Below are 16,259 nucleotides of genomic sequence, written 5' to 3'. Positions count from 1 at the left end.
TACACGCCCTTGCATTTGGCTCAATTAAATGCCACTGTATTTTGCTCAATTTAATGACCAAGCATTTGGCTCAATTAAATGACCCTGCATTTGGCTCAATTAAATGACCTTGCTTTTGGCTCAATTAAATGACCCTCCAATTGGCTCAATTAAATAAATCTCCATTTGGATCAATTAAATGACCTTGCTATTGGCTCAATTAAATGACCCTCCAATTGGCTCAATTAAATAACCCTCCATTTGGATCAATTAAATGACCCTCCAATTGGCTCAATTAAATAACCCTGCTTTTGGCTCAATTAAATGACCCTCCATTTGGATCAATTAAATGACCCTGCATTTGGCTCAATTAAATTAGCGTCCATTTTGATCAATTAAATGACCCTGCATTTGTCTCAAGTAAATGCCCCTGCATTTAGCAGGTTGAACAATACTCATTTTATATTAATAAAACCTGCGCTAAAATACTAAGAGGAATAGGTCAAAATGCTGATAATTATCTTTATAAAGCCCTTTTTGGGGCAATGACACTAGTGATGAAGAAAAAATTAACCTTAATACCTTAATGTCTTATTAGATGCTATTTTGTTTTTCTATAATAATAAATAATACAACCTATATTTATATTGCAAGCTGAAAGTGATGTTGTAGACATACCTAGGTCATAGAGGGTAAACCGGTGGTGTAAACGAGGTAGCAACAGTCTATAATATCACAGTGAATAAATTATGGAAAGAAAAAAGTGAAAATATGAAATCAGACTGGTGTAGATGAATATTGAACTTTCAAAAGTGATGTGCTTACAATTAAATTGCTCTGCAACAACAGTATTGTGTGAATCCCTGTAAAAGCAAGATTGTACAATATTCTTTTCATATGTTATAAACAAGATGCGTTTGTGAAACACAATGTCCCCCTATATGATGTTTGACCTTGAAGGATGACCTTGACCTTGTGAAGGATGACCTTGACCTTTCACTACTCAAAATGTGCAGCTCCATGAGATACACATGCATGCTAAATATCAAGTTGCTATCTTCAATATTGCAAAAGAATTCATAAAATAAGCGATTTGGGCCACATATATTTGACCTCTGACCTTGAAGGATGACATTGACCTTGACCTTTCACCACTCAAAATGTGCAGCTCCATGAGATGCACATGCATGCCAAATATCAAGTTGCTATCTTTAATTTTGCAAAAGTATTTATAAAATAAGCGATTTTGGCCACATATATTTGACCTCTGACTTTGAAGGATGACCTTGATCTTGACCTTTCACCACTCAAAATGTGCAGCTCCATGAGATACACATGCATGCCAAATATCAAGTTGCTATCTTCAATATTGCAAAAGTATTCATACAATAAGCGATTTTGGCCACATATATTTGACCTCTGACCTTGAAGGATGACCTTGACCTTGACCTTTCACCACTCAAAATGTGTAGCTTTATGAGATACATATGCATGCCAAATATGAAGTTGCTATCTTATATATAGCAAAAGTTATTGCAAAATGTTAAAGTTGGCGCAAACAGACCAACAGACCAACGGACCAACAGACAGACAGGGCAAAAACAATATGTCCCCCACTACTATAGTGGGGGACATAAAAAGCTGAGGCAACAATTTTTAACCAGAGTACTTAGGATTAAATAGCCCCTAATTAGATAGTTCTATTAAAAATTATCATCTTAACATAGCACAAGCCATTACATTGTCACAGTACTGCATAATCATAAATAGCATTTTTTTTTTTTTTTTAATGAGAATTGAAAGACGATTTTCAATTATATTAGGCCATATTTATTACTGCAAAATGTCTGCATTTTACCTGAGCCATATTGGATCCACATTTAATATGTTTTGTGTTGAGAACATTTCTTAATATCGATTTTACATTTATAACTGAAACTACAGGCTACGAAAAATGTGTAAGGGGGTGGGGGACATTTTATTAAACCATGAATTTAATTAGTAAAGGAAGCATGTTTATAAGGGAGGAAGGGTTTAATACGATAAATACAGTAATTTTATTATGGAATAATCAACTCCTTATAATACATTCATTTTTCATTTTTTATTCATTATTCAATAAATTTTTAATGTAGGAATCCAAACAAAAAACACTGCAATAAAAAAAAACTAGCATCAACTTACTTTGTAAAAACAACAATGAATGTCCAAAATGTCCAAGTTAATCAATGGTACACATGGTAACCATAGCTGTATGGGTATCCGTTACCATAGCAGTACCCATAATCCCCAAAATCTCTTTCCTGCTTTATGATTGGCCGATTCAAAACACCCAACTTATCGTTTTTGTAACCCTTTCCAGTGAGAATCTGATGAAGAAATGACTGCTGTGGAGGCTTTATTTCGCACGAGCAATTCCTATTCGAAGTCGTAATGACACGGTCAAGCGAACTTGCGTAGGAATACGGATGGTATGTCCCATAAAAAAATGGTCCCATTGTGCTGGGGTAGTTTTCATATCCATAACCTTGATACAAATCAGGACTCGAGGTTGAGCCTTTGGCAATGCTGCAAGTGGCAGTCTGATCCCCATAGTAACCCGAGGCATTTTCCGACACGGGGTTATTCACCAGCATCATTGACGACGTAACAAGGTTGATTTCCTTTGGTTCTTTCTTCACCTGGGCGGACATTTTCGTGCTCATGGTATGAATATTGAATACTGTTTATTTTCTTAGTTTTCTTCTTTGATTGTCTTTCGTAAAGAAGCAAACTTAAACTTTACAGAACAGAAGCCAGTTTTTCTCATAAAAATTAATACTTCAATTTAATTAATACAACGTCTTTTTTTTAAATGATGAGATAATATTATGCTTGTTTTATACTTTTTACTGGTTTTCTCATCTATCATGTGTTTTTTTTTCAATCTCGCACTCAATTTAACTTTGAGTTACACAATTTTATTATAATATAGATAACAGTTAAGTTCAACTTCAATCAATAAATTATCCAAGTTTTCTATTAGTTCACCGATACTTTTCCCAATATTTCAAGTCCAGATGTCTTTGAAAATAATACATCAAATTCGCGTCTATGTTTGATAAATCAATTCTCACTGCTACTAATTCCCTTTACAATAATCAAATCAATCAAAGATAATTTAAAGATTCATCAAAAGGTTTCCGCATATAATAATGATCCTAGGAAGACACTTATAGTTGTGCCCACCAACCCCAAAATGCTACACTTATTATGAAACCGATATGGGTACCACCATTTAAAAAAAAAAAAAAATTGTCACCAATTGAATAGCATTCAATAGGCTTATAATTATACTGCTTAGGGCAATTACAGGAATATTTGTAAACTTGTCAATTTCAAAACCTTACAAAATGAATCAATTTTCTGCACGTAACAGTATTAATTTAGTTTAATTGGGCCTACAACACTTTGGGGGGGTTCTTATTTTCCAAAGAAGGTCCAGATATGACTAAACCATTTTAAGGGCACACATAAAATTGTACATGAACCTACTTTGATAGGATCAACTTATAGTACATTTTTTAAATACTTTGCAATTGTTCATAAATCTTTGGCTGATTTATTTTTTGCATAAAAACTTCCATCTATTTAAAACAGATAAAACTAGAGCTTTGTCCAATTATGGTGAACAAGTGTACCAAGTCATTTTAAAATCTAACGATAAATGACATAGTTATGGTCCGGACAAGTATTTCAACCTTTGAACTCCAAGTGTGACCTTGACCTTGGAGATATTGACGTACTTCTTTCGCATGACACACCGTCCCATGATGGTGAACAAATGAACCAACTCATTAAAAAATCTAACCATAAATGACATAGTTATGGTCTCGACAAACTTTCGGTTTAAAACCCACTAAGTGACCCCGTGACCTAGTTTTTGACCCGACATGACCCATATTCAAACTTGACCTACACATCATCTAGACACAACTTCTGACCAAGTTTGGTGAAGATTGGATGAAATTTTCGGGACAGACAGACCGTCTAACAGACCGACCGACAGACCGACAAAGTGACTCCTATATAGTCCCCATTACCAATGGTTATGGGGGTATAATTACTGTGCTTGATGTTGGCATGGCCAGGATAACACTTAATTGTTCACCAGTATTATTATGCAGATGTAAATGAATTGGTAAGTTATATTTATCTAACTATTCAATGAAGTGTAGAGTAAAACAAGAGCTGTGTTTGTGAAACACAATGCCCCCACTGTGCTTTGAAGCCATATATTTGACCTTTGACCTTGAAGGATGACCTTGACCTTTCACCACTCAAAATATGCAGCTCCATGAGATACACATGCATGCCAAATGTCAAGTTGCTATCTTCAATATTGCAAAAGTTATGACCAAGGTTAAAGTTTTGGGACAAACACATACAATGACAGACACATACAATGACAGACAGACAGGCCAAAAACAATATATCCCCGATCATTTGATCTGGGGGCATAAAAAGGAAACACCTCCATGTCCAGGACTATTTAAAGATTCTGACTTCCAGGGCTAGATCACTGGTAGGAGTGCTGCGATACAAAGCCCAGGATGGCGGGCTGGATTCCCAGGTCGGCCTAATAGCTTTTTTAGGACAAGCTAATCTAGTGACTTCACTAAGGCCATTTTTCCTCAACCTCTGACTCAATTAAGGCAGTTGTCAGTTACTGGTATAAGTATGTGAACCTAGTATTTGTAAACAATCTTACATCAAAAAGTGTCAGTTGATTAACTGAGATACCATGGCAACTGACACAATATCCAAACAAACAAAATATCCCTACCGGGTTTATTACTGTACAATCAACGGAGGTGCTGTGGAAGGGGTCATGCTTGTCGGCACAGATGACGAGGTCCGGCAAGGGGTACAAGTAGAGGCCGTTGTCATAGGGCCAGTAAACTGGAGACACATGCAGGGGGAGGGGCGTGAGGTGGCCTTGACATATCACTGTCTTTGTGAACTGAAATACAGGAATATCACAGTCATTAAGAACGAATATCAGCATCTTTGTGATCTATAATACAGGAACTGTCTGTGTGAACTGAAATAAATGAACATCATAGACTTTGTGAACTAAAATGCATGAATATCACAGTCTCTTTGAACTAAAATATGGGAATATCACAGTATTTGTGAACTAAAATACAAGAATATCACAGTCTTTGTGAACTGTTGTACACATATATCACAGTCTTTGTGAACTGAAAAACAGAAATAGTAGGATATTTGTGAACTGAAATACAGGAATATCAAAGTCTTTGTGAACTGATATACAGGAATATCACAGTCTTTCTGAACTGAAGAACATGAATATTATGATCTTTGTGAACTTAAATAAATGAATATTACAGTTTGTATGAACTAAAATACATTAAAGTGATATTATGGGCATTTTTCACTGTTGAATTGAGCTTAAAAGAATTAGCAGGTCAAAAGAGTTAGTTAAAATATGGTTACTGACCAATTATCTGCAACTCATCTTGCTTCCAGTTGTTAATAAAAAAATATATTATATTCGATATTTTACATGACTGGTGAGTCCTCTAAGCCGAAATGATCCGTAAAACAAAATAGTGTCTTTGTGTCGTATGAACGAATCTAAACTAAAATCATATTAAGATTCACATCGTAAATCGAATTATTTCTGTCATCAGTTATCAAAAAAATACCAAAAAAATAAATAAAATATTTATGATTTTTTTCAAAGACATATTATAATTTATAAATCTCTTATTAAATTGTTATTAATTTATTCCTCATTGTAGACATTTTATTTGCATGGTTTAATAATAATGGAAACTAGAGCTTTGTCACAGACGTGACAAATACTCACATGCCGCATTGACACAGAATATTTTAAATGTTGTCTTTACAGAAAACAGCAGACAAAATGCTTAAAGGCACTAAGTGACCCTGTGACCTGGTTTTTAATCCGGCATGGCCCATGTTTGAACTTGACCTACACATCATCTAGATACAACTTCTGACCAAGTTTGGTGAAGCTCTGATGAAAGCTATACTTGAATAAGAGAGCGGACACCATGCTCAATGTTTAAAAGGCACTAAGTGACCCTGTGACCTACTTTTTGACCCGGCATGACCCATATTCGAACTTGACCTAGAAATCATCTAGATACAACATCTGGCCAAGTTTGGTGAAGATTGGATGAAAACAACTTGAAATAGAGAGCGGACACTTATTACGGCCCGACCGACAGACAGACAAGCTAACTCCTAACTTCATTTGTGGGGGTATAATAATATATTCTAATAATTATTAATTATTACTAACAAAACAAGAGCACCACATTACGGGTGCCACGCTCGGCTGCGAAAGCTTGTCAGATTTTTTTTTTTAGAGGTCACAGTGACCTTGACCTTTGACCTAGTGACCCAAAATGGGTGTGGCGTGTAGAACTCATCAAGGTGCATCTACATATTAAGTTTCAAAGTTGTAGGTGGAAGCACTTTGATTTTAGAGGCAATGTTAATGTTTTTGTTAAAGTTTTATATTAGAGGTCAGTGACCTTGACCTTTGACCTTGTGACCCAAAAATGGGTGTGGCATGTAGAACTCATCAAGGTGCCACTACATAATGATGTTTCAAAGTTGTAGGTAGAAGCACTTTGATTTTAGAGCCTATGTTAAAGTTTGATATTAGAGGTCACAGTGACCTTGACCTTTGACCTAGTGACCCAACAATGGGTGTGGCGTGTAGAACTCATTAAGGTGCATCTACATATGAAGTTTCAAAGTTGTAGGTGGAAGCACTTTGATTTTAGAGCCAATGATAAGGTTTTAGCAAGACGTCTATGGCGGACGAAGGACGTCGGACGAGCTGGCTATGACAATACTGTGAAACCATTTATTTTCGACAGCACAAAATTTCGTCATTTTTATAAAAATGACGATTTCTTCAGCACTTAAATTCGCCGATTTCTGATTTTGAATTTTTAAAAAATGCGTCAGTCACTATCCGATTTGTGTGTAATACATATTCGCGATCTATCGCATTTGCGAAAAATCGTGGTACGAATGCGGGAACACACTTGAGAATCACTGCAGGAGGTGGGGCCTGTTTGTCACATGCCAATTAACTAGTCTTTTGTTATCAAAGGACAGTAATGGACCCTCTTAATGTATGCCATTCACACGTTCATTGTTATGATTACCGGACAAGTGGGATCGAATAACCGTTAACGAGTGTTTGTAACAACGAAGCCAATTGCCAATTAGTCTTAAAGCTGGGCTGATTTAAAAAAAAATTGTCCATGTTGTGTCGATGAAACAATGTTGTTTCCGTTTTTTTTGCTCTCTGAATGAAATGAAGTCTTTTTTGCAAGCAAATCAAACTAGTCACTTTTGTTTATTTTCTTGGGTTTGTGTTCTAGTTGGTATGATTGTTATTAAAATGCTGTCAATACCGTTTTAAAACTGTTTGTGTTATACGAAAGAGGTTCCAGTTTGTTAAGTGTTTTTTTTTCAAATAAATTGCTTTTTTATTCTGATATCAACATTAAAATTATAAACTCTATGTGTGTGTGTGTTATTAAAAAGTAAACTACCGGTATATAAATCAATAATGTCACTAATTTAAAAATAAATAAATCGATACATATAAAATAGTAATAAGTGTAGCTAAACGCAAACAATCAAACAACAATTAAAATATTCTTTATTAATTTGTGATAAATACGCATGTTGATCACACATCGTCATCTTTGCGTTTGGTTTATTGTCTTTCATCGGCATTCGCTGCGTGATGGCTAATATGCAACACCCCTGAAAAACACAATGCACCTAATGGGTAATACAGTTATAAACAATTAGCGCGAATTCATTACCATTCTACATAAACGAGGTCAACGCATTCGATACAGCTGTACTGTGCACGCGTTTTTAAGAAGTGTCACGTGTCAGTTAAGTACCTTGTGTAATCTACATCCCTTTGTGTCAAAACCGGATTAATCTTAATTACGAAACAGCAGTGAATGTGTGCATGGATTATTTTGAAATTTAATGCCTCATGTCTACGGTAAAGTTTTAATATTGTTCAACTTAGTGTTTGTTTTTGTTCAAACATAGAGCATGATTGTTCGTTAGGATCTTAAATTCGCCGATCGGTCGACTGGCGAAATTTATGAAAATTAATGCCTGACGATTAATAATGGTTTCACAGTAGCTCGGGTTTTCTCCGAAAACAGCTTCGCTCAAAATTAATATGCAACAGAGACCATTCGAGATACGACCGCCCTTTTGACAAAATTCTGCGTCGTGTTGGAAGTGCCCTTATGACAAAAAGCCCCCCCCCTGCCCTTTTCAAATCCTTGCTGGACAGCGACTGAAGTCATCTGTTTGTGAAATTTTACACACAAATGCATGGGTGTCACCATGCAAATAGGCATTACCGGTATCTAACAAAAGAACATTAAAACAAACCAGATTTGACTAATATCCTGTATCATTCATGAAGAGAAAAAAAAATGTGGGGGGTGGGTGGGCTTTTTCTCAATTTGTATTTATGATACTGCTTCCAGTGCACTCTTAAATTGACCAAATTAGATAAGAACCAGTGTTCTCCAGAAAAAATTCTGAAGCCAGTTATATATTCAAAGTAGCCGGCGACTATGCAATACAACTGGTGTATATGCACCATTTAAATTGATATTTTGGGGAAAGTAGCCGGCATCTAGATAGAATGTAACCGGTAAAATCGCCTGCTGCAGATTCTTCATGAGAACACTGAAGAACATGACCTATTAGAGTTAACCCTTTTAATGCTGGGAAATTTGTCGTCTGCTAAAATGTGGTCTGCTGAATTTCTTAAATAAGCATTTTCTTAAAAAAAAATTCAAAGAATACTATCAGAATAGCAAACAGTTTGGATCCTGATGAGACACCATGTTCTGTGGCGTCTCATCTGGATCCAAACTGTTTGCAAAGGGCTTCAAAATTCGGTTCCAGCACTGAAAGAGTTAATTATGTGGATGGCCTTATTGCCAGATTACCCAAGTCTGTTTTGTATACAGGACCAATTTCATGTTTTGCAGAAGAATCATTCTGAACTCTTACTTGTAATCCTTCAAAAGTGAATGACAAATGATTGCATCACTGTTAAACTGACAACAGAATTTCCAACAATTTCCCACTTAACAAGATTCTGAACATAAACAATATGAAATATATCAACTAAACAAGTTGATTATTGACATGATTGTTGAGTGTTGTGGTACCATAAAAAAACAATAATCAAACAAGACTATTAAGGGATAATTTTAGGTCTGGGTCCTGCGTCCTGTACGCATAGAAATCGCAGGGGACGCAAACATTTGCTTGATATGCATCCCGCGGATGCACAATCCTGAAAGTGTATAAATTATGATACTGAAAAATATTTCGCCAACGGAGAAAAAATAATTTAAGACCAAAAAACTTGCAAATTGACGAAAAAATTGCTACCAGTTTACTATTGCGTAAACAATAATCCGGGTCATTGGAAAGATTAATTTTGTATTCAACAATAGGAAGCGTCATTATGGTATGGACAATTTTGTAATTTTCTAGCAACTAATTAACAGTCCTCGTGCATTTCATGTAAAACATGCGAAAATAATAAATCATGTAATTCTTCCTCGGGAAAGCATTGGCTTTTAATTTGAAAGATGAATAAAAACTCATAGTGCTTTGTTTTAAGTGGAAATTTTTTATGTTTATTACGCTGCATTTTAATGGCTACAGTTGTTTAGATATGTCAGTATTGACGTAAAACTGCTCATCTATTATAATGGTCAAGTGGGGTTATTGTTTGTCGCAATACACATGCGTGAATGTGATGTGCAATGGCCTGTTTAAGTCTTGAAAATAATCTAGTCATAAAACTGTTGGGTTGCCTTTTAAAGTTTCCTGTTTAATTGCGACTAGATAGCCATGTGATGTCATTAAAAAGTTGAAATACCCTGATCCACTATGTTTTTTCTTCTGCTCATACATGTAGATGGGACCCATACTTTTTCTCTGGGACCTATAGATTTAAAACCTATGAATCCCTGGGACTCATACTTTTGATTTCTAAAATTATCACTGCTATTGCCAAGCAATTTAAGTCCCCTACCAGGGAAAATCAATCATTTTCAGCAATATTTCTAGTAATTTGTTGCCATAGCAACCAGAATTCTTGACGTTGGAACAAAATGAAATGACGTGCATAATCTCCATATTGCCATCTATCCATATTTCAAGTTTCATGAAAAAATATGGAGAATTTTTAAAGTAATTGCAGGATCCACCATTATCAGCAATATTTATAGTCTATTTGCTGCCATAGCAACCTTATTGACGTAGGAACAAAATGAAATGACGTGCATAATCTCCATATTGCCATCTGTCCATGTTTGAAGTTTCATGAAAAAATATGAAGAACTTTTAAAGTTATCACAGTATCCAGGAAAGTGTGACAGACTGACAGAGCACAAACCATAAGTCCCCTCCAGTTTTACCGGTAGGAGACTAATAATCATAATTATATTAGTGTTCAGGAAATCTCTTCTGTACACCTAAAACTTTTAACATAATTTGTCATATCTTAAATGTAAGTTTCGGAATTAACTCATTGAAATCAATAGACTGTAATAATATTGTGAATTTTATTCTTATAATGATGAAATATTTTATCTTTAACATGAAGTACAAAAAACAAGTACCAAATTTTAATTGTTTTGTCCATAGTCTTAAACTAAAAGTCCAGATTGAGAAAGAAATAGCCCTCAGTAATGACACATTACAAATCTTTGAACAAAAATGGAGTCGGATTAAATTCTCATAATGTTTGTCCACTTATATACATTTCACTCTTATGTTAGTTTATCTTTCTAAAATATTTTTGTATGTTTTTTTTTTCAATCTAATAAGATCATTGTGAATATACAACAAAACACACAAGTCCAGAATGCTTTCTTCCGACTTTATACAACTCATCATTTTTCAAAACTATTCTTCTGTTGCTCTTTTCTTTTCTCTTTAAAAAAATATATATTAGCGTATCTTGTATAACATGTCTGAACTTTATTGCTTTGTACAATCACTATGTTGTATGATCATATACATGTATACATTGTATGTATTATATTGAATAAAAAAATAAAAAATAATAATAATAATTTGTCATATATCGTAGCCATATGTGTTTTTCAACAATAATGTCTATTGCTGAATAAAGTTTTCTTCCAAAGAAAATAAAAGTTTACCATAATTTATCCTAATACTGAGATACTCATTTAACCCATTTGAAGTACCTTAGAAAATTAAAGAAAAGACCTTTCTTACTAGATTCAAAAATGAAAAGTTTCATTGCAACCCCAAGAAAGTGATGAGCAGCAAACAGCATAACACCTGAACAGAGTGCAACCATACTTATTTTAGCATAAAAGCTAGAAGATGCAATAGTTTCAAATCAACAGTCACTATGCCAATCATGAATAAACTGCTGAATAAATTAAGATCTGTTTGTATATATTCTGTCTGCTACATATATACAATCGGGTAATACTTCAATGCCTTTAAGCAACTCATCCGTTTTCATTTTGGCCTCATTCTGGAAAAACAGGGTTTAATACAGAGTTTTCCCAGAGGCTCATTAAATGTTAAACTTTGCAAGTTGATCATACAAACTGGTACATGCAAGACATCCCGATATCGAAGGGACAGTCCCACTTTTTGGGCATTTGTCCCAGCGTCCTGATGACACATTTGTCTCGACATTCGACAAAAACAAAGAACGTTCTTTCAATTCACAATAATATTGCCTATTCAAGCACTGTCTGGCATAAGTTTACCATCGCTTATCCCTTTATACCCCTTTTAAACAAACCATTTCTACTACAGTAGACTCTGCCAATACCGGACTCTTTGAATACCGGAAATCTCCAGATTCTAAACGGTCGGGCCAGTCCCGTATTTTCCCCTTCTATTTCTTTGTTAAAAAATGTTGAATAAACCTAACTCTCTTGAAACCGGAAACCGATCGGATATCCCTGAATTTCATCATTTTCGACGTAAAATACATTGAGTACACCGGACGGTCCACATTCTAAAGATGCCCGAGGTGTGTAAACTACAATTATACCTGGTCAGCATGGCGAGTGCGGTGTTACAAATTCCGCTCGCGCAATTATCGATAATCGGATTAAACATACCATAAAGGTGTCAAGTTACCGCACTATTGAAGTCCGATTAAATAATGTAAAACAAATAGTGAATATCATTTATAGACGTGCGGTAACACCAAAAAGTGATTGACCCCATTGTTTTATTAGTAGGTTTTGACAAGACTTACTGAGATTATAAATGCCTTTAAAATATGACGCTGTTTTTTTGTGTATGTTTTGTGAAATGTGTTATATCTTGAACAATGAATCGTGAGTCCACAACAATCGTTTTTGTGTCGAACTACGTCAAAACTGTCTATGACGTTTAGCGCTTCCTATTTGTAACAAATACAACTTGATTACTTCAGAGCTATTTAAGTATTTATAGCGAACTCGAACACAACTCACTCGCCTATATGACAAATGTCTCGTACGCATGTACATGTACATACATGTATAAAGCACCACACTCACTTTGGGATTAATCAAAACAAGTCGGAATGGAATGTTTTTGGCTTTTAATAAAATAAAAACACATTTTTGAAGAATACTTTAAACATAAACATTACATGAGTTCAGTAATCACATGGTACATGTACATGTATATGTTTTTTTTGTATTCTTTTATGATTTTGTACATAATGCATACAATGTATATTTCGGCAATATGCCTTCTCTTGGTAAACCGGAACTCTCTGAAAACCGGACGATCAGGCCGGTCCCCAGACCGTCCGCTACAGAGAGTCTACTGTACTTGAGTGCACCAGTGTTGTTCTTGACACCTTATCAGCTATTTATCAGAAAATTATAATTGATTTTATCAGGCATTCACACCATGGTGTTATTATGAAAGGAGTCCAAAGCCCAAACATACTATGACGCCCTTTTCAGTGTATTATACCACCCGAGGCTAAATATCCTGTCAAAACACCGATTTTGTATATCAAACTAATTGAATGCTGACCAATACACTTTGATGTTGAACATAAATTTACTTTTGTTTTCGACTAATTTTGTTTGTTCATGCATCAATCCAAATTTAGAGTTAATTGACGATTGGTTGAATAAAACAATGCTCGATGTGCGCATATCGATCGTGTTAGACATGTTAAAATGGGGCCTCTGTCCCGCTTTGATGTAAAATATTGGCCAAAGATTATGTGATTTGAAGGACATGTAACACACTGATTACCGACTACAGTTAAGGTGGCATGATTTATTGTTTTATGTGTCCCGCTTTTTGGTCAAATGTCCCAACATTTTTTTAATGGAATGTCCTGATTTGAATGAAAAATTCTGGCATGTGTATATGATCATTTTACAATTTCATCTCACTGAAACTTTGACCCTAAGCAGCATAGATATTAAACCATCATGCACTGTAAGAGTGACCCACTAACTTGTATTATAAGGTTACAATTCTGATGTACTTAAGAGAAATAAGATACTTAAACTTTATACAATAGGAAGGGATACAATTTTAAACTTACTTAAACGATCACTATGTGGCTTAAGAAAGCTTACTTAAACGATCACTATGTGGCTTAAGAAAGCTTTTGCTATTTCAAATACATTGTTTGAACACATGTTCAGTTTTTTATTTCACATACAAATATAAATTCAGAGTTTTGCTCAATTAATGAGTTACATAATTAGGCTAAATTTGGTAAGCTTCCTTTCCCTATTTATTGTTAACGTGTCTTAAAACTGGATCACAGCTATGTCTTCTCCATTTCTTTTTGCTAAGGCACTTACAAAAGAGGGGTTTCATTATCAACCTGTAACTTCAACAGGAAAATTTGGGCAAAGCTTATTAGGCCATGACTTTTATATTTCTTGGTTTACAAAACCGCCGACCCTAATTTTTGGAAAATGGGAAAAAAAATAAAATCGGAAAATCGTCTTTTTTTTATATATTTTATTCCCGACCGCACTGAAAAACGAGCGAAACGAGAAAAAAAAAACGATCCGGTTTGAGTACGGTTGCGAATAAAATCAAGTAAGTACAATCAACGATTGGTTCACATATATTACAGAGATCGGGATATTTTTCAATGTGACACAGTATGTACCAGTCCTTTTATGGGCACTTCTCAAAATTTATTTAATTACAGACAATAGGAAAATCAGCGTCAGTAAAATGTCGACCGCATCAAAATTTATTTCCGAGTCTGTGACGCAACTATATTGTTTAACATGTTAATTATATTAAACATACCCGATATTATAGTAGATAAAAAGTATTACCTTGCAATTTGATAATTAGTATAAATAATCCAATAAAACACTGCCATTATTTACGATATATGTGTTTAGGAATTTTGTAAACACGTCCGCCATAGTTTATAGGAACTATACAGAAAGTTTGGAAATCGGAACAAATCGGTATATCTCGGAAAATCATTGATAAATGTATTTGTCGTTTTAATGCTTAGGGCCGAGTAATTTCGGCAAATCGGAACTCAACTTGCGTATTAAAAATACTAGCTCAATTAACCGTTAAACTCCGCCTCCGTTCTCTGCAAAAGATTCGAAGGCGGAGCTATGCACGTGCTATTATTAAATTGGAGGATTGCAATTGAGAAACAAACGCACGATTGGTTCGGCATGTTGATTGCTAGACAAAGGAAGCCAATTTTGTCGGCGCGAAATTTGTCGCTTTATTGCTTCAGACAGCAAGCGGCTTTCCTTTGATGACGTCAAACTGTCAATTCACACAGACTGCACATTTTCGGAAGACTTTAACTGGCTCCTTGTTTACAATTCCAGTAAAAACACTTGCTAACATTAAACTTTGGATTAAATTATCAAAATAAAGCAAAAGCCAAGTTGACAAATATGATTGTATTAATTCGCGTCAGTTTAATAAAGACGTGTTGCGTTGTAAATCAACGAGTTTTCATGACAACAACAACTTTAACAAACATTACCGCGACGACGCGGGGATCGATCTACCTCGATTTTTTTCATGGACGATGTCATAAGTCCAATAAGAGCAAACACATACTTTGTGTATGAGTAGTTTATCTTATATAAGATTTATGCAACGGGCATCGCATTGCGTAATGGTGCGCATCGAATTACGGAAATGAAGCGCAGTTTTTCGTTTTAATGGGAGAAGAACGCATGTCATTTAATGGAGTGTTTAAAATTGCCTGATGTTACAAAAGGTGCTTTTAGGTGACTCATTTCATTTGAAGATATAGATGTGTTTCATTGCATAATTAGATTTTTCGTCTCTGTGTTAAGGTTATAAAAGATATGATGTCTTTGTTCTGATGTTATTAGTATTAACTTATTTTTCCAATTTTTTTTTTTTTTTTTTTTTTTTTTCGACCGCCCGATGGACCATTTTCAAAATTATTTTTGTAAACCAATAAAAAAAAAAGTCGTGGCCTTAAGTATTAAGTATTGATGTATCAACTTTGGTTAAAAAGGTTTTGGGGTATAAAGATTTCATGAAAGAGCTTTGAGGAAGAAAAGTTTTTATGTTGGAGCTTTGAGGATGCAAATTTTTCATGTAGGAGCTTTGAGGATGCAAATTTTTCATGTAGGAGCTTTGAGGATGCAAAGTTTTCATGTAGGTGCTTTGAGGAAGCACAGTGTTCATGTAGGGGCTTTGAGGAAGCTAAGTTTTCATTTAGGAGCTTTGAGGAAGCAATATTTTCATTTAGGAGCTTTGATGAGGCAAAGTTTTCATGTAGGAGCTGCAAGGATGCAAAGATTTCATCTAGGAGCTTTAAGGATGCAAAGATTTCATCTAGGAGCTTTGATGATAAAACGTTGGCATCTAGGAGCTTTAAAGATACGAAGTTGTCATGTAGTAGCTTTGAAGATACAAAGTTTTCATGTAGGAGCTCTTAAGATAAAAAGTTTTCATGTCGTAGCTTTGAAGATACAAAGTTCTTATTTGGGAGCTTTGAGGAAGCAAAGTTTTCATGTAGGTGCTTTGAGATTTGTTCATATAGGAGCTTTGGGATTCAAAGTTTTCATGTTGGAGCTTCGGGATTCAAAGTTTTCATGTAGGTCAGGCAATTTATATATATATTTCTATAGATTCTGCAAGTCTCAAGCTCTGTAGGGTGCAAACAAACC

General features: G+C 34.9%; 1 protein-coding gene across 1 annotated transcript in view; it reads right to left on the bottom strand.

The window, feature by feature from the left end:
* LOC127832647 (DNA polymerase epsilon subunit 2-like) overlaps positions 1–16,259 on the bottom strand; it is an 87,241-nt gene that overhangs the window by 8,557 nt on the left and 62,425 nt on the right. Inside the window, exon 14 of the mRNA XM_052358249.1 lies at positions 4,805–4,981. Coding sequence (XP_052214209.1) covers positions 4,805–4,981 — 177 coding nt within the window. The remainder of the gene's footprint in view (positions 1–4,804; positions 4,982–16,259) is intronic.

The sequence above is a fragment of the Dreissena polymorpha genome, chromosome 5 (genome assembly GCF_020536995.1).
Source record: "Dreissena polymorpha isolate Duluth1 chromosome 5, UMN_Dpol_1.0, whole genome shotgun sequence".
Lineage (NCBI taxonomy): Eukaryota > Metazoa > Mollusca > Bivalvia > Myida > Dreissenidae > Dreissena > Dreissena polymorpha.
This window is presented reverse-complemented; position numbering and strand designations above follow the sequence as displayed.